This window comes from Protopterus annectens, chromosome 5.part0, assembly GCF_019279795.1.
Source record: "Protopterus annectens isolate FY-2018-M chromosome 5.part0, PAN1.0, whole genome shotgun sequence".
Classification (NCBI taxonomy): domain Eukaryota; kingdom Metazoa; phylum Chordata; order Ceratodontiformes; family Protopteridae; genus Protopterus; species Protopterus annectens.
Window position 1 is genome coordinate 735498695 of NC_056735.1, and position 26288 is coordinate 735524982.

Below are 26288 nucleotides of genomic sequence, written 5' to 3' on the forward strand. Positions count from 1 at the left end.
CCCTCGGTCTCCCCCCCCTGTGGACTTCTCTTTTGGGGAAACCCTGCATACATTGAGGGAACACTTTCACTGGGAAGGCCAGGATTATTCCAAGAAAAGGCTCAGGGAATTTCTTCTGCTCCCCCAGCATAGGCCCCTGGCTATCCCTCCTGTTTTAGATAAATTGGATGATGTGTACACAGAAGCCAGCCTTAATCCAGATTCTTTGCCTCCAGCTCCTGTTAAACCAGACAGGTATTACCGGGTTCCTGATTCTCACCAGTTCCTATATAGAAGCCATACTGCTGACCCAGAAACAATTTCACAGGGTCCCAAGGGAATTAAGGCCTCTACTGCTAAAAACCCATTACCTTCAGAGAGAGATTCCAGAGCTTTAGAAAGGTGGGGGAAAAAGGTGTACACCTCGGCCACTTTAACCATGAGGGCATTAAACTGTCAGTTCCATATGTTAAAGTATCAACAGTTTTACCTTGCAGTGTGGTTTTGATGCTTTAGAAGCCTCATGTAGAGCTGCTGTTACGGGGTCTGTTATACGTAGGCATGCTTGGCTCAAAGAGCAAATCTTACCAGATCATGTCAAAGCTAAATTATTAGATGCACCTCTTCAAAAAGATGTATTGTTTGGTGTTAAAGCTGAGGAGGTACTAAATAAAATGGAGGGAAAAGCGAAATCAATGCAAACAGTGAAAGATTTCCTGCAGGTACAACCTCCACGTTTCAGCAGAAACTGGCCTTCAAAAAATTGGTCCTTTCCAGCCACAGACAGACCTCAAAGGGGCAGATACAGATGCTCAAGGGGTAGAGGGCAACCTCAAGGATCTTTCAGAGCCAGACAGTGACAAGCACCAACCCCAAGAGGTGGAGAAGATAGATCACAGTCTTTTAGAAAACAGACGCAATGACTTCCCCCTACACCTGCCAAGCAAAGCTTTAATGGCAGCACCTTTGGGCGGAAAACTGACATTAGTCTCAAAAAATTGGCATATTGTTACAAAAGACAAATGGATTCTGGACATTATAGACAGAGGCTACAGGTTCCACTTTCACACCCTTCCAAAAATGAGAGGCATGCCAAACCTGCCACAAAATCAAAGGGCAGAGGCACAAAAACAAATTTCAGCTCTCATGGACATGAAAGCAATTCAAGAGGTACCTGCAAAAGAACAAGGTCAAGGGTTTTATTCAAGACTATTCCTGGTACCAAGGAAAGACAAAGATTGGAGACCTATCTTAGACCTGTCCATCCTAAACACATATCTTCAGGTGCCAAAATTCAAGATGCTCACATTACAGCAGCTTCTTCCCATGCTGGGCAAGGAGTCTTGGCTGGTAACATTGGACCTCAAGGAGGCATACCTGCATGTCCCTATCAGACAAGATTGCAGAAGATACCTCAGATTTCTTGCAGGTTCAACCCATTACCAATTCTCTGCATTGCCCTTTGGCTTATCTACTGCGCCCAGAGTGTTTACGAAATGCCTGGCATCAGTAATCGCCTTCTGCAGACTACAAGGGATACAAATCTACCCATATCTGGACGACTGCCTGATCCAAGCAGACAGCAAGGACATACTACTGCAGCACCTGGCGTTTGTAGTAAAACTGTTGAACTTCCTGGGATACACAGTCAACAAAAAGAAATCAAAACTAATACCCTCTCAACAAATAATCTTCCTGGGTGCCAGCTTGAATACAACCACCCAGATGGCCTACCTCACGCCAGACAAACAAGGGCAACTGTCTCAATACTTCAGAAAAATGGCAACTTTCACCAGGCTAACTGGAAGGAAAGTTTTGCAGGCTTTGGGATTCATGGCATCTTGCATCCTACTAATCCCATATGCAAAGCTGCATATGAGGAAACTTCAATGGTACCTAAAAAACTTATGGTCTCAACACAGCCACAGCTTGGAAGCAATTATACCACTCATTCCATGCCTTCAAAAGGAATTTTTGGGGTGGGCTCAAGCTTGCCAAAGAAACACAGGTCCTCCTTTCTGTGTACCTCAAGCAACTCAAATCATCACAACAGATGCCTCAGACTACGCCTGGGGAGCACACATGACAGATCAGTGCATTCAGGGAAAATGGACCCGAAAAGAGAAGCACCTTCACATCAACCAAAAGGAAATGCTAGCCGTGCAAAATGCTGTTATGACCTTCAAAGACCTACTGCATCCAGGCCAGCTATTGATAGGGACAGACAACACCACAGTGATGTGGTACATAAACAAACAGGGGGGGAACTCATTCATATCCCCTGTACAGGCAAGCCATGACCCTATGGAACACAGCACTGGAATTGCAAATTCAATTACAGGCACAATTCCTGCCAGGGAAGGAAAACACACTGGCAGACAACCTAAGCAGAAATATGACAGATCCATAGGAATGGAAGTTGCATCCTCACGTTTTCACAAAGATAACTCAGGCATGGGGACAGCCAGACATAGATCTCTTTGCTACCCACAGAAATTGCCAGTTGAAAAAATTTTGTTCAAGGACCTATCATCCACAGGCCTGGAAAGTGGACACACTTTCCTTCAATTGGGCAACATTGACAGTCTATGCCTTCCCGCCTCTTCCTCTGCTGCCCAAAGTTCTATTAAAAGCCAGAGCAGAGAGGCCGAAAATGATTCTCATTGCTCCAGACTGGTCAAGACAACACTGGTATCCGCTCCTGAAGAGCCTGACACATTCCCCACCATGGATCCTACCTCTAGTCCCTCTTCTGTTGTCCCAGCACAACTACAAAACCCTTCACAGCCATCTCAAAACCCTAAACCTAGCTGCATGGAGAATTCCTTGATTTCCCAACAGATTCTCCTCTCCAGGGAGGTGCAGGATGTCATCTTGGAGGCCAGAAGCCCTTCTACTAGAAAAGCCTACTCCGCCAAATGGAAACGATTTTGTGTCTGGAATCAAGAAAAGGGACAGAATCCTTGGGTAATAAATATACCTCAAATTTTACAGTACCTAGCTGAGATGTTAAACAATGGACTTTCCTTCTCCTCCATCAAGATCCACGCTTCAGCCATTTCTGCACAATACAACACAGATCCTCCTTTATTCTCTCATCCTCTCTTAAGGCAGTTCCTCAGAGGGGCAAAGAATATAAATCCCCCAAGGAAACCACCAGTCCCTGCTTGGGACCTCAACTTCATATTGGAAAAGCTGACCCTTCCTCCCTTCGAGCCAGCTTCTTCAACAGAGCTACAATACTTGTCATGGAAAACAGCCTTTCTTCTGGCTATCACCTCAGCACGCAGGGTTTCAGAGCTACAGGCCCTCATGGCTGTGCAACCATTCATCATTTTCCATCAGGACAGAGTTTCCTTACGTACCAACCCTACCTTTATGCCAAAGGTAGTGTCCAGTGTAGCTTTGAATCAGACTATCCACATACCTACCTTTTACCCTAATCCACAATACAAAGGGGAAAGACTACTACATTCCTTGGACATTCACAGACAACTTCGTTACTATTTGGACAGGACAAAGCCATTCAGGAAATCTGAACAACTCTTTGTGTCCTATGCTGCAGGTGCTCAAGGAAAGGCTATTGCCAAACAGGCAATTTCGAAATGGATAGCCCACTGCATACGCTTTTGTTACTCATTTCATGGAAAAACTGTGCCTGCATGCATCAGATCCCCCTCCACCAGAGCCACAGCTACCTCTGCAGCCTTCCTCAGGGGGGTCCCTACCAAGGACATTTTGGAAGCAGCCACCTGGAGTTCAGTGCACAATTTCTCCAAGCACTATCACCTCCCACTGTACTCAAAATCAAGAGCGGGCTTTGCCACAGCAGTCCTGCAGGGCATCCTAGCCCCTCCTAGTTCCACTTAGTGCCTACCACCCTTACTTAGCTTTGTGATTTTACCCATCTGTTATGACTGCAGCTGTATGCACGATGAATATAGTACAGTTTTGTACCTACCATAAATGTAGATGTTCGAGTGCTCATACAGCTGCAGTCCAGGTTTCCCCTCTCTCCATCCCCTCTTAGGACAGACCTTATGACAAACACCTTTTCATATAACCTTTTTGGGGTATTCTTTTATGGTGTATTTGCTTGCAACTACTGTTTTTGATTTATCAACATTGCGTAACATTATGTTTGCCTTCCTTCCGGGGGCACCTGACATCTGGGGCAAGAAAAACTGAAGAAAATGGCATTGGCTGCCTCTTTTATACCCCTGTCGCACTAATGTCAGGGAAGAAGCAACGACAACCGACGCTGGACCTAGACTTTGGAATTCGGCCGACCGAGGACCCGCCTGACAGCAGGATAACCCATCTGTTATGACTGCAGCTGTATGAGCACTCGAACATCTACATTTATGGTAGGTACAAAACTGTACTTTCCTACTACATTTATTGATTGCCATCCTGGGTCAGTTTTATAGGAGGGATGTTCCTGTAAAGAAAAAACATAAAATTAAACATGTTTCTCTTGCTCCTAGGGATCCACAGAGTGAGTTGCAGGCCTTTACTCAGGGGTTGTTTAATGCTTTAATGGCATTAAAACCTCCTCAGGGGGGTTTCTGTCCCTGCATCCCCTTGGTCCTTTACTCCCCATAAAAGACACAGGGAACTGGATTCCTCTGAGGAGGAATTGGATTCTGATGAAGAATCCCTTGCTTACTCTTCCCAGATTCCTTCTGCATTAGACTATGGGTCAGAGGAAGAGGAATCTAATAATCCTGATACTCCCTTTGAGGAAATTTCATTTTGGACACAATCACCAGGATGATGGAATTTTTTAAATGGGATTGTGCTCAGGTGTCTGACATCCATAAGAGGTACTATGAGTTGTTGCAGATGGAATCTCTGAAACCTTCTGCTATTCCTCCTGTTTTGGCAGCTTTGTTGGATGCTTTTTCCAATGCCTTTAAAGCTCCTGATTCTCTGTTCCCTGCTCCTAAGACGCCTGATAGGTTTTATAGGGTGCTGAAGATTGTAACTTTTTGTACAAATGTCCTGCTGCTGACCCCTCAGTGGTGTCTGTAGCCTCTGACAAGACTTTTCAGTTGCTTCCCTCATCCAGTGTATTGCCTTCTGAAAAAGACAGCAGAACCACAGAAAGGCTAGGTAAGAAGCTTTATACCTCTGCTACTTTGGCTTTAAGGGCTATTAACTATCAGACCCATATGTCCAGATATGTGTTGGCTCTTCTTTCTCAGGCTTGTCAGCTTATGTCTGATCTGCCAGACTCTGAAACTTCTGCTCTTTCCTTGTTAGGGACTCTCAAGTGGTTCATCATTCTCTCATTCTCTCAAGTGTAGTTATGATGCAGCATATGCCTCTTCTAGGGCTGCTGCTTTTGGCTCATTGATGAGGAGGTATTCTTTTTTGTTTCAGTAAACATCTTTATTAAATTATCACATATGACATAGGCAATTTTACATTTATATAAATGAAAAACAAACGACATTGACTTCACTTTAGTTGCAAACATACATCATAGACACCATTGAAACAACTGTAGTTGTAAAAATTATACATCACTTGTAGATCAGTATCTGTATATATACCTTTATGACGCTATCCAGGGCCTTGCAGAAGTGTATAAATACTGAGCACATGCAAGTCTGACTGCCATTTTGTAGTTAGCTGTTGAGATGCAAGTATGTATGTATGTATGTAAGCTCTGTCTGTTAACTAGTTTGTTCGTATTTAAAGATGCTGCTATCCATCCTGATGTGTTTGTATGTATTAAAGCATCTGAACGAACCCCCCTAGCCTTCTTGTTTTATGTATTAGAGATGAACGAGTGACATGGTGTCAGAAGTGGCATGTCTAAAGGACATGGTGTCAGAAGCGGCATATCCAAAAGGGCTTGAAGTCAGCAGAAGCATATCGAAGGGGCATTTAGTCAGAAATTGCTTGGCTGAAATGACTTAAGGCAGTTGTTTAGATGCTGGTGGAATTTATATGAGTGGATCTTCCTAAATGTGCATACTTTGCAAAACAGGTCAGAACCAAATTTCGGATATTAAAATGTGCTTAACACTATTTCTTTTGCATAATATGAAACCAAGCATCCAAAACATTCTAAATAATAATCTCATAGAGATATGCACGGTATTGATAAAAATATTCCAATTACTACAGAAAATGTTTGAAATAAAGTTCAAATTGCATAAAACTAATAAACTAAGGAGAAATGGCCACATTTTTCAAAAAGCATATGCATTTTTCATATTATGCAAAGATATCTGAGTTATCAGAAGTGTATAAAGTGTTCACATGTTTGTGCAGTGTTACAGTAACGCTATTTCACAAAAGTACAACCATTACAAGGCATATTTCAAAAAGTACAGCCATTACGAGGCATATTTCACAGAATACAGCCATTATAGAGCATATTTTACAGAGTAAAGTATTTTAAAGATGTTATTGTGCATTTGAATGTTACTGCAAACTCACAGAACAGTTTGTTTGTACTTTGTGTGCATGGCAGACAGATTTCAAAAATCCAATGCACTTATGTTTGACAGTAATATTGCCGAGAACTAGAGTGTATTTGAGGAAGAACATGACATTTTCATACAGGCTGCATTTTCTGATAAAAATTACCATACAAAGGCACTTATTTTACTTAATTTAGCTGGGTCAGAAGCCATAGAAAGGGAATGTTCATCTGTGTATGCACCTGCTGTCTATACAGGAAATCCATCATATTGTCATACTGGCTGAGTCAAGGGAGGACCCTGAGTGCTTGAAATGCAAATTTAGAGAAATGTGTAACATCCAAACAAATGTTGCAATGGAAAGTCTCCTATTTTATGCAAGGGATCAAAAGCCCGGTGAAGGTTTTGCAGCATATATAACTGACCTGAGAAATAAGGTTAAAATGTGCAGATTTGGTGACTTTAGGGATGAGTTGATAAAGGATAGACTTTTGTGTGGCATAAAAGATGATGCTGTGAGAAAGATTTTGCTCCATGACAGTGATTTAACTTTGAATAAGGCCATTGAGATTGGTCAGATATACGAGCTCACAGAAAAGCGCACACACACATGCTTACAAATGAGAATAGCTCTAGAAGGCACAGTGATAAAGTTTATGTTGATAGTATGCAGCATGTTATTAAAGGAAACAGGCCCATGCACATGGCAGCAACTGTAGCCCCTGCAGCACTCACTGGTAAACCCCAGAGCTTTCTAGCAAGTTCCAGACTTCACACAGTTTCAGTGAACATAAGAGTGAGTCAGCAAACTCAAAGCATAGACCCCAGCCCAGTTTCATTGCCAACTGTCATAATTGTGGGAGAGCTGTTTAGCTTTTGGTGAACAATGCCACAAATGCAATAAATGTAATCAGTTCAAAAGGTTTTGTAAATCAAAAGGCCGCATTCTTTTATTAAAAGGGAACATTTTAAGAAACGGGTTATCAACTAGATAGTGGCAGTTCTACTCTTTATGTTGATGGTGTGTCAGTGCTTCATGAAACTGTCAATGCAGTAGATTTAAGGGCAAAGAATGAAGTATTTTGTACTGTTTGGATAAAAGGCAAACTCAAAGAGCTCAAAGTTGACAGAGGTTCCAAGTGCAGTGTTATGTCAACAGAAACATTTGCTAGAGTGTGTTATGGTGAAAGGCTTGATTTGGCAAGGTGTGCAAAGCGGAGGTGAAGAATTTCAAACTGATGGCTCAGTAGTGCTTTCATGTTACTTCCAGCAGAGTGGAAGAAGCTACAACTTATTATTTTATGTGGTCAGGAGGCACATCCTGTTATTATTAGGGCTCAGAGACCATTTGAAAATGGGACTGCTTTCATTTAACAAGGAAGTCCGCCATGTTAGCTTAAAAGACCACTACTCTAATTTTGCCCAGCACATTTTTTCTACCTATGCTGATGTGTTTCAAGACAAACTAGGCAAACTTCCAGTTGTGTACTCCATGAAGTTAGACCGAGAGGTCAATCTAGTTATCAGGCCACCACACAAAGTTCCAATAGCCATGCAGGACAGAGTCAAGGCCAAATTAGATAAAATGGTGCGACAAGGTGTGATTTGTCCAGTTGAAGCTCCAATTGAATGGGTACCTTCCATGGTGGTATCTCATAAGAAAACTCATATGACATCAGAATATATATATATATATATATATATATATATATATATATATATATAGATCCACAAGATTTGAACAAAGCACTTAAAAGGCCTCATCATCCAATGCGCGCAGCTGAAGAAGTCACAGCCTTGATGCCAAATGCCAAGTTGAACATCACAGAATTCTCAGAAAAGTTCTAGAAAGGGCAAATCAAGTGAATCTGAAGCTCAGTCCACACAAATGCAAGTTCAGGCTGCAAGGTGTTATTTATGTTGGTCATTTCTTTATGAGTACAGGCCTACAACCAGACTCTTCAAAGCAAACAGCCATTCTCAAGATGAAAACTCCAGACAATGTTCAAGCTCTGCAGTGTTTTCTTGGCATGGTTAACTACCTAGGCAAGTTCATTCCAGACTTGAGTTAACTTTCAGCGCCACTCAGAGAGCTAACACATAAAGATGTATCTGGGTTTTGGTTATTGCAACACCAAAGAGCATTTTATATCCTGAAACAGAGAATTGCTAGTCTACCAACTCTGAGATACTATGATGTTCACAAACCAGTTACACTTTTCTTTGATGCTTCGAAATTTGTAGTTGGTGCAGTCATTCTACAAGAGTATCAACCTGTTGCCTACACGTAGAGAACTCTTACCCAAACTGAGATGCAATATGCCCAGATCGAGAAAGAGCTTTTGGCAATTGTGTTTGCATGTTCGAAGTTCCATGATTATGTTTATGGTATACCTATCCAGACCGAAACAGACCACCAACCATTAGTCACTATCTTGAGAAAGCTTATGCATTTAGCCCCAGCCAGACTGCAACATGTGATGCGGAGATTGCAAAAATTTAATTTCAAACAACTTTATCTTCCTGATACATTATCCAGATCACCCAGGTACTGGATGTCATACGTGAAGTCAGACGACCCAGTACTACAACATCCTATTCTGACAAGTGGAAAAGTTATTGTTCCTGGATCCAGACTAAAGGAGCGGATCCAGCACAGCCCTCCTTACCTCTCATCCTAGATTACGTAGCAGACCTGTGACACAGGGGCCTATCCTTCTCTTCCATTAAGATCCATGCCTCTGCCATCTCTGCTCATTACAGCACTGAGCCACCTCTCTTCTCACACCCTCTCATCAACAGTTCCTGAGAGGGGCTAATAACTTAAGGCCACCAAAAAGAGCTCCTACCCTAGCTTGGGACCTTAACTTTGTGTTGGAAAAGCTCATGCTACCCCCATTTGAGCCTGTAGCTTCAGCAGAGTTAAAATTCCTCTCTTGAAAAACAGCCTTTCTTCTGGCCATCACTTCAGCTAGAAGAGTGTCTGAGCTACAAGCACTTATGGCTATGGAACCCTTCATCATTTTTCATGCTGACAGGGTCTCCCTCAGGACTAACCCAACTTTCATGCCTAAAGTGGTGTCCAGTGTGGCTCTCAAGCAATCCATCCATTTGTCCACCTTTTTTCCTTATCCTCAAAATAAGGGGGAAAGGATCCTGCACTCTTAAGATGTGCACAGACAGCTCAGATTCTACCTTGATTGGACTAAGCCCTTTAGGAATTCTGACCAGTTACTGGGGCAGAGGGCAAGGCCATATCAAAACAAACCATCTCCAAATGGATAGCACACTGTATCCCTTTCTTTTACAAACACTATGGGAAACCACTCCTTCAGGGGGTCAGAACACATTCCACTAGGACAACTTTAACCTCTACAGCCTTTCTCAGAGGAGTCCCTACCAGGGACATTCTGGAAGCTGGAACTTGGAGTTCTGTTCATACCTTCACCAAGCATTACCATCTGCCTGTCTTTTCCAAATCCAGGGCAGCTTCGCAACCGCAGTCCTGCAGGGCATACTAGCCAGCCCCAACTCTTCTTTGACTGCCTCCACCCATTCTTCAGCTTTGGGAATCAACCCAAGTGTGATGACTGCAACAGTGAAACATGAAGAACATAGTACAGTTGTGTACACTTACCATAAATGTAGATGTTCGAGTGTATTCACTGTTGCAGTCCGGGTTTCCTACCCTCCAGCCCCCTTTGTCTGTCTCTCCGTCTTCCTCACTCCTTACAGGGCTATTGGTATTTACTTTTTACTGGTGGTGTTTTTCCACCATAACTTAGCTCCCTATTTGGGGGCTCCTGACATATGGGGCAAGAAATACTGATGTAATGGCGTCTGTTTTTATACCACTGATGACCTGACATCAGTCCTGAATCGACAGCAACTGACACACAAATACTAAGTCTCTGGTATTCGGGCCGACTGAGGGCTACCCCTGGCAGGATAACCCAAATTTGATGACTGCAACAGTGAATACACTCAAATATCTACATTTATGGTAAGTGTACACAACTGTACTGTCTATAGTTTGCAATGATATGATAGTGGACTTTTTTAATAGATGCTAGAATATTTGAGTTCTAGGTCATTATCCTGTAGTGTTCACCATGACATGATAGGATTGTGAACAAATACAGATGTGCTTCCACCAGTCTGAATGAACGGTGTTCATTAAACCCCAAGAAAGACGTGTTGTAAATGCCTTGCAACCAAGTTTCTGTATTTACACAAATTGTATGGTTTTAAAGGTTAGGTAAGTCTCAAGGGTGGCCACTTTTTCCTTCTCTCTCCAAATCAAAGTGTAGAAATGGACCTTGTTTGGCAATCCCTGTTGTGCTCTTCTAACCCTCCCCTTGAAATTAACCAGTCTGGTTAGCACTGCCAGCCAGTATGTTGACATGGTGAGCAGGAAGGGGATTTTGAGATGTTAGGTACTGCGAGGTGGAGAGAAGCAAGGCAACATCAGATATATTGCTCACAACAGGATTTTATTTATGCCCTAATCAAACCTATGCATGGGAGGCTTATAAGGAAACTACCTCCACCTATGTTATGACACACCACTGAGTGTCCAGCTACCTATTAGATGATCACTGCTCATCATGGATTTGGTATCATCATTGGATTCTTGACCGTACTCTACCCTGACAAATATCCACAACCTCTTCCTGGAAAAAGTGAGTAGATATATACTCATCACTTTTATTTGCTCCATTTTTAGCTTCTCCAGAGTCTAGGTTGCTAATCATACCTGTATTATCTTTGGCATTGCCTACAAAAGAATGAAATTATATTGCTGATGTATCCATAATGGTAGAGGACATTTTTGAAGAATGGAAAGTGGTTGGGAATGTTGTGGGCTTTGCAGTTTTCTGCAGAAGATGGGGAAGAGAATCAAGGAAGTATATATTAAGTAAGTTTAACAGGCTCTAGATAATGGATATAGTGCCTCTCAGGTAGCCACATTAGAGTTGAATTTGTAAGGTTTGGATATGCTTTATTGCCAATGCAGTAATTAAAAAGAGTCCTTTGGATTGGATTGTATATATTTGTAAGTTTTATTTTTGGCTAGTTTTCCATTTGTAGAAGCAGTAAAAATAATTTACTTCCAGAAAGATTCCTAAGCTGTGCTTAGTAAAAAGAAATTAAATAATGATATGAAGTAGAGAATGGAAAATAAACAACAGTGATATTGCAGCATTGTAAAACCATACCAATAATGAATGATCTGATGTTGTCTCTTCTATCCGTTCTTCAACAGTTAGTTATTCAGATCCAACCCAGATCTGACTTCACCCACTTCAGACTTTGGATACAAAGCTCAGGCTCCATCCCTTAACCATACTCTTCTTCTACCCACCTAGTTACCTCAAATCTCATTTGCCGCTCATTTTCTGTGGACATGATCTCCATTGCTCATGGCCAACAAAACATCTAGCTTCAAGTAATACGTGACCGTTTGACACAAGATCCCAAATTCGGATTCACACATGAAATGTGTATACTGCTTCAGAGCTACTCATCTGGATGAACAGTGCTCCATCTGCACTGCTTCTGGTCCTTGGGCCAATGTGGAATGTAGGAACAAGCTCCTCCTAAAACATCATCTCCCTGCCCCTGCTGGAGACTCACCCCCTTCCCTTCCTCATTATTCTGCTTCTGGGGCTTCTACTTCTGTCAAAAAGGCTGCTGAAAGATCAGAAGGGAAAGTAGTGGCAGAAATAAAAATCCAGACAGAAAATGATCCCCAGATCGATGTTCTGCTTCATCGGCTGTTGCTCTGAAACTTTCAAAATCCTTGGATCTTGCCACCATTTCAGATCCATTAGTTAGTTATCAGATCTAGTTCAGCTGCACCATCATAACCAATAATGTTAAGTTGTCTATCTCACCTTCATTCTTGCTGGATGGGTTTGGAGCCGATCCTCGGCTCCGACTCGGCCACTCTAAAAGCTCGAGAGTTAGTTCCACCGGCTCGAGGCACCCCTTTTATCCCACAATGCTAGGCGGTAATACCTCAGATCTCGTTTGCCGCTACAGCGATCGAGGTGTGTTGTTCCAACCGGCTTCAGGTTAGTTTGTTTAGAGCAATCTAAAACTTATTTTAAACCTTTAACTTAGTTTTTATTGATAATTTCCAAAGTTAAATAGTTTTTTATCCATTCCCTCCAGTTTCTCCACCCATTTTACCTCAAGAACTTAGGAGTTCTTTCCTTAGGCCTTCGGGCCCTTCCATCCCCTTATTAGTAGTGAAGTGTATGTGTGTTTTTTTGTAGGGATCAAAAAATAGAAATTAAAAACTAAATTTATTAGTTTAATTTAATTTTTTATTGGATAGTGTAATCGGTGTGTTTGTGTCTGTGTGGGTGATTACACTTTATATCTTTAGTAATGTCTAAGGATTCAAAGGTCTCAGGCTTTAAGAAGTGTGACTCGTGCTGTCAGAAGATGTCTCTGACAGACGGTCACACTTCTTGCGTGTACTGCCTGGGACCTTTGCACCTGCAGGACTCTTGTGCTGTCTGCCATGGCTTTAGCCCTAGAGTCCTGCAGGAAAGGAAAAATAAGCTTATCTTATGAGGCTTATTGAAGCCTGAGGGTCCCCCGACTCTATCTTCGGGCAAACCCTCCAAGCCTACTCGGTCGTCGGCTCCAGGTTCTGAGTCGACACCTAGGCCTTCGAAGTCTGCTACAGCATCGGCTCCGGCCGGAGCCGATGAGGCTCGAACACTTATTTCTTCTGTTTCCTCGGCTCCGGCCGGAGCCGAGGTATTAGAAATCACTGAGTCGGCTCCGATAAGGTTATCAGAACCGACAACTAGGAAAAGGTCTAGGTCACCGTCTCTTGGCTCCGTTCATTCGGCTCCAGCATCTCCCTTGCTGTCTGAATGGAGCCATAGGTCTCACTCCTGTAGGTCGTCGAGACTTTCAGATCATGACCTTCAGAGGGTGGTGAGTCGACTTCTTAAGTCCGAGGCACTGGCCCAAATGCTTCAGAGCCTGACTCATCAGTCGATGCTTAACCCTATTACTCAAAATGTTCCTCCTCCGACTCCTTTGAGTTCGGAGCCGGGGCGTTTCGGACCCGAGACTGTGGCAGCGTCGGAGGCGATACAGTTATCTTCGGCGTTGTCGTCTGCTCCGATTTCTTCATTGGAGGAATCTCAGCGCCGGACTTCCCTCGTCGGCTCCGAGGGGGTGAGTGGCATCGGACCCTTGTCCGACCCCGCTCTCCCTCTCGGTGCCCAGTTGGTGAGTTCGGCTCCGACATCGGCCTCGGAGCCATCACTGTCGGTGCCGAGGGAGGTTTTTAGCTTTTCGGAGTGGATACCTCTGGCTGTGCCTGACAGGGGTGCTTTCGAGGTCATGCGGAGTGTGTTGGAACCTGGTTCAACTCCACAGTCTGCTCCGTCCGCCCCTCCCTCCTCGGTGCCTCAGGTAATTTCTTCTCACTCCCTCATCCCGGATTGCAGAGAGCCGGCTCCTCAAGAGTCCCCAGTGGGGATCTCCTCCTCTTCCGAGGCCTCTCCTGAATTGGCAGGAGAGCCCCCTAGGAAGAGAAAGTGCAAGAGGAAGCACATAGACTCACCTGAGTCTGTCACCTCTGACACGGATTTAGAGGATTCTGAAGGTTCCCCCCGTTCCCCCTCTGAAGATGTCTCCTTTGCAGACATCCTGGAGATCTTAAAACAGAGGGGGAATTGGCCAGCCCTCAGCCCTTCAGAGGATGAATCTGTGTATCTTGAGGCGTTCGGCTCTCGTCCTTCCACCTCCTGGGTGTCCCCCCCCCTTTGACCCCCTCATGCAGGTGGTAGCAAAAAAGGCCTGGACGGCTCCTGACTCTGTGGACCCCACCCCCAGGAGACCTTCAAAGTTTATTACGGCCCCAGCAGACAAACAATTTTTGACTAAAGGAGTTTCTGTGGATGCTATGGTGGTGGCTGCTGCCACCAAGAAGGAACTAGCTGATCCTTCAGTGCCTGTCCATCCTCCTAACAAAGAATCTAGGTCTATGGACAGGTACGGGAAGCGGATGTTCTCATCACCGACCTTTTCGATGCGTTCGCTGAACTACCTCTGTCATTTCACTCGTCTTCAGAGAGACTTGATCAAGGAAGCGAGTGAGATGTTAAAGGATCCAACAGCTGCGGGTTTTCAGGATAAGATGAACGCTCAGCTGGCTACCCTCAATTCGATAGCGAACTCCTCCATGCGCCTCCTTTCATATGCGGCTGATGGAACGAGCAGAGCCGCAGGTACAGGTGTGGCCTTACGCCGGCATGCCTGGATGCGGCTATGCAATTTTGCGGACCCTTTCAAGACATCTTTCACTAACTCCCCGTTTGATGGATCGTCTCTTTTTGGTCCTCAAGTGAAAGAAACCCTGACAAGGTGCGAGACTGATGGCAAAACTCTTTCTGCCGTCTGAGTCCGTTTTTCTACTCCTCCTAGGCCTTACCCCATGGGCCAGAAGGGTGGAAACATGTGGTTCCGCAAACTATCTCAAGGAGCTTTGCCTGACGCACAGAGTCAGTTCCCCTCTAGAGGCAGAGGGGGGAACAATAATGGTAGACGCCGCCCTAGATGCAGGGGGGGTCCGCAGAACCAGGCAATCGAGAAACCTTTTCTGACAAGCCCTTTCAACATCCCTGAGGTGTTGCCCGACTGTCCACCTTCGGAGACAGTCGGGGGAAGATTATCACTGTACCCAGAAGCCTGACGATCCCTAACTCAAGACAAGTGGGTACAGTCTATCATTTCCAAAGGCTATTCCATCCCATTCTTTCGCATTCCAAAACAATCAAAAAAGTCCCTTCCAAATGTTCCACCCGCTCAAAGGGAGCAAGCAGTGTTAGAAATCTCAAAGTTGCTTGCAAAAAGAGCCATTCAACCAGTTCCAGCGGACCAGCTAGGATCCGGAATCTACTCCAAATTCTTTTTGGTTCCAAAGAAAACAGGGGACTGGAGACCCATTTTGGATCTCAGCAACTTGAACAAGTCTGTCAAGAAAACAAAATTTCGGATGGTCACGCTGCAGTCCATCCTACCCTATTGGGAAGGACAACTGGATGTGCTCTATAGACCTCCAGGATGCGTACTATCATATAAAAATGAACAGACGCTCCAGGAGATTTCTCCGCTTCAGGTTGGGAACCAGTCATTTTCAATTCAGAGCCCTGCCCTTTGGACTCACCACAGCCCCCCGGGTGTTTACCAAATGCATGGCAGTGGTCGCCTCTCATCTGAGACGTCAAGGATTCCAGGTGTTTCCATACTTAGACGACTGGCTCCTTACAGCCCCCACCAAGCATCTTCTACTACTTGCCAGAGACTACACTTTTCGCATATGTCGAAAGCTAGGTATCTCAATAAATTGCGAAAAGTCTGTTTTGTCACCTTGTCGTGCTATTACCTTCATAGGCGCAAATCTAGACACAGTCAGCATGTCAGCCAGACTCACAGACCAGAGGATAGCAGACATACACAAACAAGTCTCTCTTCTCCTCCACAGCAACAAAATCAAAGCCCGACTGGTCCTGAAAGTACTGGGGATAATGGCAGCTGCTATCCCTCTTCTTCTATTAGCCAGATTTCACATGAGAATCTTACAATGGATGCTCTTCACACAATGGTCATACCAACAACTTCCGATGTCCCACACCATTGTGATAACTCAAGCATGCAGGAATCACCTTTTTTGGTGGATTACTTCCCCCCAGCTCTTCTTAGGAAGACCCTTTGTTCCTCCCCCTCCGGTTGCTACTCTGACAACGGACGCCTCCCTGATCGGGTGGGGGGGGCATTATCAGGGCAGGACGGTCCAGAGCATATGGCAACCTTACGAACGCCACTTGCATATAAATGTTCTAGAGATGAGAGCAGTGCTTTTAGCGTTGCAGGCCCTTCAAGACTCTCTTCCGATAGGAACGATAGCAATTCAGACGGACAACATGTCTGTAGTGTGGTATATCAACAAACAAGGCGGAACCAGATCCTTCCCCCTATGTCAAGAGGCACTCAGACTGTGGCAATGGGCGATATCTTCTCAGCGGTTTCTGATAGCAACGCACATTCCCGGGAAGTCCAATGTCATTGCGGACAAATTGAGCAGAGTTATTCTCATGCCTCACGAGTGGTCTCTGAAAAATTCAGTGTTGGAGAAAGTTTTTCTAAAGTGGGGCCAGCCTTGCTGCGACCTTTTTGCTACTCCCCAAAACAGCAAGTGCGAAAATAATTTCACTCTCTTTCCCCAACCAGGCCATCCCAGCAGAGACGCTCTAGTCCAAGATTGGACCCGGGGGCTTCTGTATGCCTTTCCTCCCTTCCCACTGATTTCTCAATTGATACAGAAAGCCATCGCTCAGAAAGCTTCCTTGATCCTCATTGCACCTTACTGGCCTCGACAGGTTTGGTTCCCATTTCTGCACCATTTTCTGTTGGAGCAACCCTGGCATCTGGACCCAGTTCCAGATCTTTTGACCCATCAGTCGGGTCAGTTACATCGCTCCCTCCCCTCTCTGAACCTCACTGCATGGTTCCTCCAATTCCATCCCTAGCCAGGCTTCCTCTAATATCTCACTCAGTTCGAGATATTTTAATAGCTTCCCATAAAACCTCCACTCGGAAGATTTATCTTAGTAAGTGGAAACGTTTTTCCTATTGGGCGCAGGGAAGGGACATAGACCCTTTCACTGCTTCTGTTCAATCGGTCCTTGATTTCTTAGCCAAACTTTTCCACTCAGGTTCGTCTCCTTCTACTCTTAAGGTCCAATTGGCAGCTATATCTAACTTTCATGTTGGAATCTCAGAGTCTGCCATCATGTCTCACAAACTTTGCAAAGCCTTTTTGAAGAGAGTTTTTCTTCTCAAGCCTCCTATTAGGAATCCTCCTCCTTCTTGGGACCTTAACTTGGTTCTCACATCTTTGATTCTTCCCCCTTTTGAACCTGCGGCTTCGTGTTCGATGAAATTGCTATCCTGGAAAACACTCTTTTTGGTAGCCATTACTTCGGCTAGAAGAGTCTCTGAACTTCATGCACTCTGTAGTCGATCCCCTTACCTTTTGTTTCATAAGGATAGGGTATCCTTACATACCAACCCATCCTTCTTACCCAAAGTAGCCTCTCCGGCAAACCTAAATCAAAACATTGACCTTCCTGTGTTTTTTCCTAACTATTCCAACAGGTCAGAACAAAAATTACATTGGCTAGATGTTCATCGACAATTAAGGTATTACTTAGGACCAAACAAATCAGAAAGTCTGACCAACTGTTTGTTTCTTATGCAGAAGGCAGAAAGGGCCTTCCAGTTTCGAAAGTATCTCTCTCCAGATGGCTTACATCTTTGATTTCTTTTGTATATGAGATCAGGCATCAAAAGTTACCAAAGAAACCTAAGGCTCATTCAACTAGAGCTTTGGCTACTTCCATAGCTTTCCAAGACAGGCTGCCTATTGATACGATTTGTGCTGCAGCTACTTGGGCTACTCCTCATACTTTCATTTCTCACTATAAGTTGGATTTAGCTTCTAGACACAGAGCCAACTTTGGTTCCACTGTACTCAAGAGTCTGTTCCGATAGGCCACCCGGGACAAGGTGCTAGGGACGCGGACCCATCCAGCAAGAATGAAGGCGAGATAGACAACTTAACATATAGAAGTTATGTACCTACCATAACGTTCCATGTTAGTTGTCTTCTTCTCGCCTTCTTTCTTGCGTCCCACCCTCCTTCCCCCTAGCCTGGACAGACCTAGAGGAGTTTGATTGTGACCTTTTTTTCTTACCACCTCTATTTGTATATATATGTATATACTGTAATATGTATATATTCCTTCATCAGGTTTTAGGTCACCTTCTTTCTGTCACTTTATAGAGGTGGGTTCCCCCTTTCCAGTGTTTCTGGATTTTTTCCTGGCTGGGCCTAGCTTACAAACGCGATCTGAGGTATTACCGCCTAGCATTGTGGGATAAAAGGGGAGCCTCGAGCCGGTGGAACTAACTCTCGAGCTTTTAGAGTGGCCGAGTCGGAGCCGAGGATCGGCTCCGAACCCATCCAGCAAGAAAGAAGGCGAGAAGAAGACAACTAACATGGAACATTATGGTAGGTACATAACTTCTATTTCTCACTGGAGCCGATTTCTTATGGTTTACTTTCTCCTTTCCTACAGGAAGGAGTCTTTCATTGATCTTCCAGGCCTGTGGCCAATTCCCTAGCCCTGCTTTTTGTGTAGTCTACGAGGAGTTTATCCAAAGCTGACAATGGATCGAATGATGACGAAGCTCCTCAGACCCTAGATCCAGTTGGGAGTTCTCCCAGCTCTGGCCACTGTTGGACCCATCAGCAGGGGTCCTTCCCCTCACCATATTGTTGCTCCTGTCCTGATCCACTCCTCAGACTCATGGCCAGTGGATCAGAATTAAGTCTATATTGGAACACCGAATGTTCAAAATTTTGAGTGTTCTAATATCGACCCATTTTCAGTGAACGCTGAAAATATCAAAGAAACAGAAAACCGTTTTTTTTCCTAGGGAAAGGATTTGGTTGTCCATTTCTGTTGCTTCAATATTTTCAGTGTTGTGGTGGAAAGTTACAGGTCGGGTTCAGGTAAGTATGCAATTGTGTGGACGTGACGGTTAGGGCGGGTGAGGTGAGTTAGGGTTAGGGAGCGGGTGAGGTTGACTGTGTGATAGTGACGGACCTTAGGGTTAGGGTTTGGGTTAAGGTAAGTGGATAGTTAGTGGTGTATGTATAGTTTAGTGTAGGGTTAGGTGTAAGAGTTTAGGTGTATGTGTGTGGATTGCTGTTTGTTTGGTGTGCTTGTGTTGTGTGTATGTGTTTTTGAACAGCAAATTTTTTCCCTAGGAAAAAATTTGCTGTTCTGTATGTTCGATGTTTTAAATTTTCGATTAATAGGGTTCGATATTAGAACACTCGAAATTTTGAAAGTTTGGTGTTCTAATAATGACCCATCAGAATTTTACCCAGCATTTGTTCCTGTTGGATCCGAAGACCTGGCCATTGTTGACTCCTGTGAATTTTCCAATCCAACTTGCTCTGAAAGGCTTGGATGCATAAGTAACTTGGGACTGTAGTGTTATTGCTGGTATGGGGGATCGAGATCAACTCAGAAGTTTTCAGAGACATCTCTCTTCTCAGAGCCAAGGCACTAGACAGCAGCTCAGCATCAGCTTCAGAGTCAAGCTAGACCTTGATTCCAAGATCAGAAACTGCATGGTAACGTGTGCAAGAGGATGCATGTCAACTCCTTTGAAGAGTTGTTAACCAAAAGAGTCATTTGGATTGTATTGTATATATTTATGGCTTTAATGAAGGATAAGGGTCTCCAGATCTCTACTTGAGGATGTCTTATTTGGAGAAATCCTAGAACTGTTGAGACAGAAAAGTGGGTGGTCCTCCAAAGCCACTTCCTAGGGGAAGTCAGTTTTTTTGAGGTTTTCACAACCCTCCCAGCTACATCTTGGGTAGTCTGTCCCACAGATGACATGGTCGACCTTATCTTGAAGCAGGCATGGAAGTAATTGTCCATGTATGAAACTGTCCCCTGTAAGCCTGGCAAGTTCTTGTTATCTGCAAAAGATTGCTTACATTGGGACAATGTTCCTATCATTCATTCCTTGGTGGTGATGGCAGCTGCCACCAAAAAGTAGCTTGCCAAGGAAAGCTCCTCTGTTCATCCCCCTAACAGAATGTCTGGGGTGCTGGACAGATTTGGGGAGCGGGTTTATGCTTCAGCTTGATTCGCTGTGAGGATGCTGAACTACCTTGCACACTTAACTGTTTCCAGTGAGACTTGATGAAAAAGCTCACCAAATCTCTCTGAGTCCATATCTACAGAGGACAAGATGTCTGCAGACTAGCAGATGGCCACCCTCCAGTCCCTTTCAAATGTGTTTGATTTCTAATATGACTAAGGGCACCTTAAGAGCCACAGTCAACAACATAACCATAAAGACAACGCTTTTAGATGCAGTTGTGCGTCTTCATGGAGCACTTCAAGATATCCTTTGTTAATGCACCTTATGATGGCTTGACACTGTTCAGGCCTAAGGTTAAAGAGATGCTGTCCAGGAGTAAGCAAGACAGAAAGACCCTTTCTGCTGTAGAAGTATGGCTGTCTCTTCCCCCAAGATGACGTTTCCTAGGAACCAGAAAGGAGGGGTGGGGGGCTGTGGTTTTAAAAATCACAAGGGTTCTCTTTTGACACTTCTGGAGGCAGAACCCCCTGTAGGCAGGGGGTGATTAGAATGGTGGACATCACTTCTGTGGGAGAGGTGGTCCTTAGAACCAAAGCTTTCAGGGTTCTTTCTTTAAGAGGCCTTACCAGAGCTTCTGAATGGCTGCCTGATTTCCAAACTCTGGAGGTAGTTGGGGGCATTTATCTCTGCACTCAAAGGCCTGGACATCCATCACTCAAGACTCATAGGTGCAGAAGATCATAATCATAGTCTTGTTCATTCCTCTATCTTACCCCTGCCCCATCTTCAAGAAAGCTGTCCAGCATTCCTCCCTCCAAAAGAAAAGCAGCAGTTCTAGAAATAAAAAAAGTTGCTAAACAATCAAGTCATCCCTGGGGGTCCCAGCAGATAAACAAGGACCCGAAATTTACTCAAGATACTTTTTGTTTCCAAAGAATAACAGGGACCTCAGGCCAAGATTTTTACCTCCGTCATAAATCAGTATGCCAGGCAGATGAAGTTCCAAATGGTCACAGTAGAGTCCATTGTTCCATTATTGAGAAAGGATGATCATATATACTCATTAGACCGTCAGAATGTGTACTACCGTATAAAGATGGAGAAGTACTCTAGAAGGTTTCTCTGCTTCCTTCTGGGAGTCAGTAATTTGCAATTCATTGCCTTACCCTTTGGTAACACCACAACCCCTCCCAGGCATTCACTTAGTGTTTGGCACTGGTCACAGCTTACTTTAGACTGCTAAGGTTCTGAGTGTTCCCATACCTGGATGACTGACTCATCACCAACCCCACCAGGAATCTTCTTATCTCCACCAGATACTCCTTGCTTGATGTCTGCACTCAAGTAAGCATTGCAGTGAACTCAGCTAAGTCCAACTTTCTCCCTGTTCAGAAAATACAGTTCATAGGAGCTCTCTTGTTTAATAAGTGGCAAATAGCAAGATTACCAGAGAACAGGATTGCTACCCTCCACAAACAGGCTTTAGCAGTTCTCTCCTGTCAGATTACTCTAGCTAGACTAATTCTATGCCTCCTAGGTTCTGTGGTTGCCTCCATTATCCTGCTTTCTCTCGCCAGATACCACATGCAGTTCTTTAGTGGATACCTTCAGTTCATTGGTCAGTTAGACATCAACCCATGAAATTTCAGAGTATTTCTCATGAGTATTTGCAGAATGTATGTATGATGGTGACACAAGTCCCCAAAGGTTTCACCAGGTTGCTCTTTTGTTCTACCTTCCCCAGGCAACAGTGATCTTGGATGCCTCCCAACTAGGGTGGTGGGGGGCACTACATGGGATGAACTGCACAAGGCACATGGTCCCCTTTTGATGCCAATCTTCATGACAACATACTGGAGATGAGGGCATTTCTCCTAGAGTTTCAAGCTTTTCAGAACTTCCTCCTTCTGAGAATGATAATCATTCAGACTTTTCCATAGTCTGTATTACATCAACAAACAAGGAGAACATGTTCTTATCTATTATGTGAAGAAGCCATTAAAGTCTGGCAATGGACAATATCTTCTAACTGCTTTCCCACAGCAATGCATATCCTGGGCAAATAGAGTATTCTAGCAGACAGGTTGACCTGGCCTGTTGCTCTCCCGCATGAGTTGTCCCTCCGTCCAGCAGTGGCAGAACAGATATTCTGCCACTGCATCGACTGTGCTTACTTTGTCTTTTGAGAAGGTGGTTTTTTGCACATTAGATGAAGTTCGAGCAAACTCACTCTGAGGTAACTAGTTGGTAAGAGGAGATTTTGGGTAAGGGAAGGAGCCCGCCTTTGAATTCAAAGTCTGGAGTGGCTGAAGACGGATCCAAGTTGAATCCAAATTTCCACTGTTGAGTGAAGATGAAAGTAGACAACACAGACCTATAGCTATGTTAAGTACATAACTTTAATTTATGTGACTGTAATTTGATTTTTCTGTTGTTGATTAATATTTTCTCTTTTTTCTCTCAGCCCCTTGTTGATGAGGCTAAGCTGGCAGTTGGCAATATAAAGCCAGAAGCCCTTTCAGAGATAAGGTCTCTGCGCATGCCACCAGATGTAATAAGAGATATATTAGAGGGAGTGCTACGATTGATGGGAATTTTTGATACATCCTGGGTTAGCATGAAGAGGTAAGTTGTACTGGAATACCACCATTGAAATTACAACTGCATGGTGTTCATTAACCTTTGTTGTAAGTTTTTTTCGTAACACTGTCAGGTAATTTCTGCACTTTTAAAAATGTGTGTGTAATAAGTTTAGCTTCATTTTAGCCCATTAATTTTCCAGGAGGAGAGAGCTTTCGCCCCTTCAAGTTCTGGGAATTTTATAACAATAAGACCCTAACCTTTTTGCACATTTCTGTAACCAATCCAAGTTTGCATGTGTTGAATATCAGCAAGCATCTCACTCACTTCATTAGAGGACATAACCTCTCTAGGCTGCCCTGACCTTAAAGCCAACATTTCCATTGGCTATCCCGTCTCCACTGGGGGTTCTGTAATGGGAAGCATCTCCCCAATCATGAACCTTGCACTTCCCCAAAGATAGACAAGCAGGCAGAATATGTTACACTTCTCTTTCCCCCATGCTAACTTTAGCAGATGGCTGTGCTGCTATCTTAACTCAGTTTCCTGGGTCATAGTAAGGGTTTTTCTCTCTGAGCCAATGCAGCTGTAACTTAATATATTTTTGAAAAATTAGGTGAACAATGGATTGTCTTTTAAATTATCCTTTTGTATGATATATTTTATTATTTTAATGCTGAAACTATTGTGAATCATTTGGAAGAAATATGAGGGGGAACAGAAGAAAAATAAATAAGGATGGTCAGGACCAGCAGAGAGTGCAGAATGGAAACAAAGTTGAGTGTTTAGTGCTTCTTACCTCTAAAGAATTGTTCGAAATGCTTGAACAAAATCTTAGTATCTATACCTTATTGGGTCTTCCCTGAAAACAGACTGTAGTTTTATTCGGAGTAACTGGGTCCAAATAAATTAAATAAAATGAGTCAGTCAGTCATACTGAGTACCGAAGGTACAGTGGTTACAAAACGTGTGCATACCCCTGTTAAAATGCCAGGTTTTTGTGATATAAAAACTGAGACCACAATAAATCATTTCAAAACTTTTCCCACCTTTAATGTGACTATAACCTGTACAATTCAATTGAAAAACAAACAAAACTGTGAGGGGAAAAATATAAAATATAAAAAAAGTACAATAAGCTGGTTGCATAAGTGTGCACACCCTCAAAATAATACTTTGTTGAAGCACCTTTTGATTCAATTACTGCATTCAGTCTTCTTGGGTAGGCGTCTATCAGCATGGCACATTTTGACTTGGCAATATTTGCCCACTCTTGCTTGCAAAAGTGCCCAAAATTTGGATGTATGCTTGGGGCTGTTGTTGTGTTGAAAGGTGAAATTCCTCTTCATCTTCAGCTTTCTAGCAGACGGCTGAAGGTTTTGGGTCAAAAATGACTGGTATTTGGAACTGTTCATAATTCCCTCCACCTTGACTAAAGCCTCAGTTCCAGTTGAAGAAAGGCAACCCCAAAGCATGACACTGCCACCACCATGCTTCACCATGAGGATGGTGTTCTTTTGATGCCAAACGTACATTTTGGAATTATGGCCAAAAAGTTCAACCTTGGTCTCATTAGACCATAACACATTTTTCCCAGATGCTTTTGGGAGACTTGATTTATTGTTTTGCAAATTTTAGCTGGGCCTGGATGTTGTTCTGTGTAAGAAAAGGCTTCTGTCTTGCAACCCTACCTCATAGCCCAGACATATGGAGAATACAGGAGATTGTTGTCACATGTAGTACACAACCAGTACTTGCCAGAAATTCCTGCAGCTCCTTCAGTGTTGCTGTAGGTCTCTTGACAGCCTCCCTGACCAGTTTTCATCTTGTCTTTTCATCAATTTTGGAGGGACGTCCAGTTTTTGCAGCATCACTGTTCTCCCATATTTTTTCCACTTTTTGCTGACTGTTTTCACTGTGTTCCATGGTATATCCAAATGTTGTGGAAATTTTGTTTTGTACCCTTTTCCTAACTGATATATTTCAGTAATGAGATCCCTTGGATGTTTTGTAAGCTGTCTGTGAACCATGGTTTTTGCTGTAGCAGGCAACTGAGTAAATGTCAAGAAAATCCTATTAGGACTGCTGAACTTTGTTTGGGGTTAATCAGAGTCTCTAATTGATGGTCAGGTGTGTACCCAAGAAGACTGAATGCTGTAATTAAATCAAAAAGTGTTTCAACAAAGTATTAGTTTAAGGGTGTGCACAGTTATGCAACCAGCTTATTGTACATTTTTTTATTTTTTATATTTTCCTCTAACAGACTTGTTAGTTTTTCAATTAAATTGTACAGTTTATAGGTCATATTAAATGTGGGAACATTTTTGAAATGATTTATTGTGGTCTCATTTTTTTATATCACAAAAACCTGGCATTTTAACAGGGTGTGTACACTTTGTATATCCATTGTACCTGGACTGGGCAAGTGAAACAAACTGCTGACAAAAAAGTGTGTTGTTAAAAGCACTAATGCAGCTATGAAATAAAAAGATAGTGTGACGACCCACCACTGGACCAGTAATCAAGGAGCCTCAATCCTCACCACTGGCAACAGTGGGGGACGTTCACTGAGAGGATAACGGGTATACACACAGTATTTCCAGATGCAGCTCTCTGCATCTAGTGCAATTTCTCTTAAGAGCACACTGAGACCACAGTCAGTCCGGGGCTGGTTTCTCACTCTTTCTCCAGATCCCCAATAAGTCTCCCCACTGGCTTAGCTATAGAGTTGAGATCTCAGTTGAGTGAGCAAGCCAAGATTTCCAACACCCTCTCTGTCCAAACAGTGCTTCGTGTCCCTGCCCAAGTAGCTGACACACACACACACACACACACACACACACACACACACACACACACACACACACACACACACACACACCCCTGGGAAAGGCTGGCACAGGTTTACTAGCTATGCCCCCCTTCTGCCCGGACTGCAAGGAGTTACCACTGCCAGCAGTCATTCCTCATCAGCTACTTTAGGGCCCTTCACAGAGGATGTCCACTCTTACTGTGTAGTATTAATATTAGTATTAATACAAATGGTAGTTTGACCAAGTGGAAGGCTTTTAGGAGTGGCTCACACAGTGTCACTAAATAAATATGCAGGTACTTTCAAAACTTAAATATCTGTACACAGATCAGTGCCACAATGAAAGGTTTAAATACATTTAATAATAAAAGAACAAGACAATACTAAATCTATATTCACAATGACATCAGAGTTCAAAACACAAAAAAAAAAATAATTAAAATACCATTGCAGGACAGGCTCAGATAAGTAAAGAAAAGTAACATCTAAACTAAGCATCACTATATTCCTGACTGAATCTGAGAGAATTATACTGTTCCCTAGAAACTTACTTCAGATAGATCAAGGCAGGTGTGGTGAATGGTTCTTGTTGTTGTTGTCAGGTCCAAGACAGAATGCCCTCTCTCACTAAGAGACTTCTCAAAATAATATCTAAAATATTACTGCTGGGATAACTTGCAGGATGACTTAATTTCTTGTCATCTGACTTCTAGTTTCCATGCAAAAGTCTCATGGCTGAAGCTAGCATTGCTTAGCAC

At 43.5% G+C, this 26288-nt stretch overlaps 1 protein-coding gene across 2 annotated transcripts in view; it reads left to right on the forward strand.

Annotated features, from left to right (window-relative positions):
* DYNC2H1 (dynein cytoplasmic 2 heavy chain 1) overlaps window positions 1-26288 on the forward strand; it is a 6555988-nt gene that overhangs the window by 3961708 nt on the left and 2567992 nt on the right. For both annotated transcript variants that reach the window (XM_044072582.1, XM_044072581.1), the window contains one exon: window positions 22603-22763. In XM_044072582.1, coding sequence (XP_043928517.1) covers window positions 22603-22763 — 161 coding nt within the window. The remainder of the gene's footprint in view (window positions 1-22602; window positions 22764-26288) is intronic.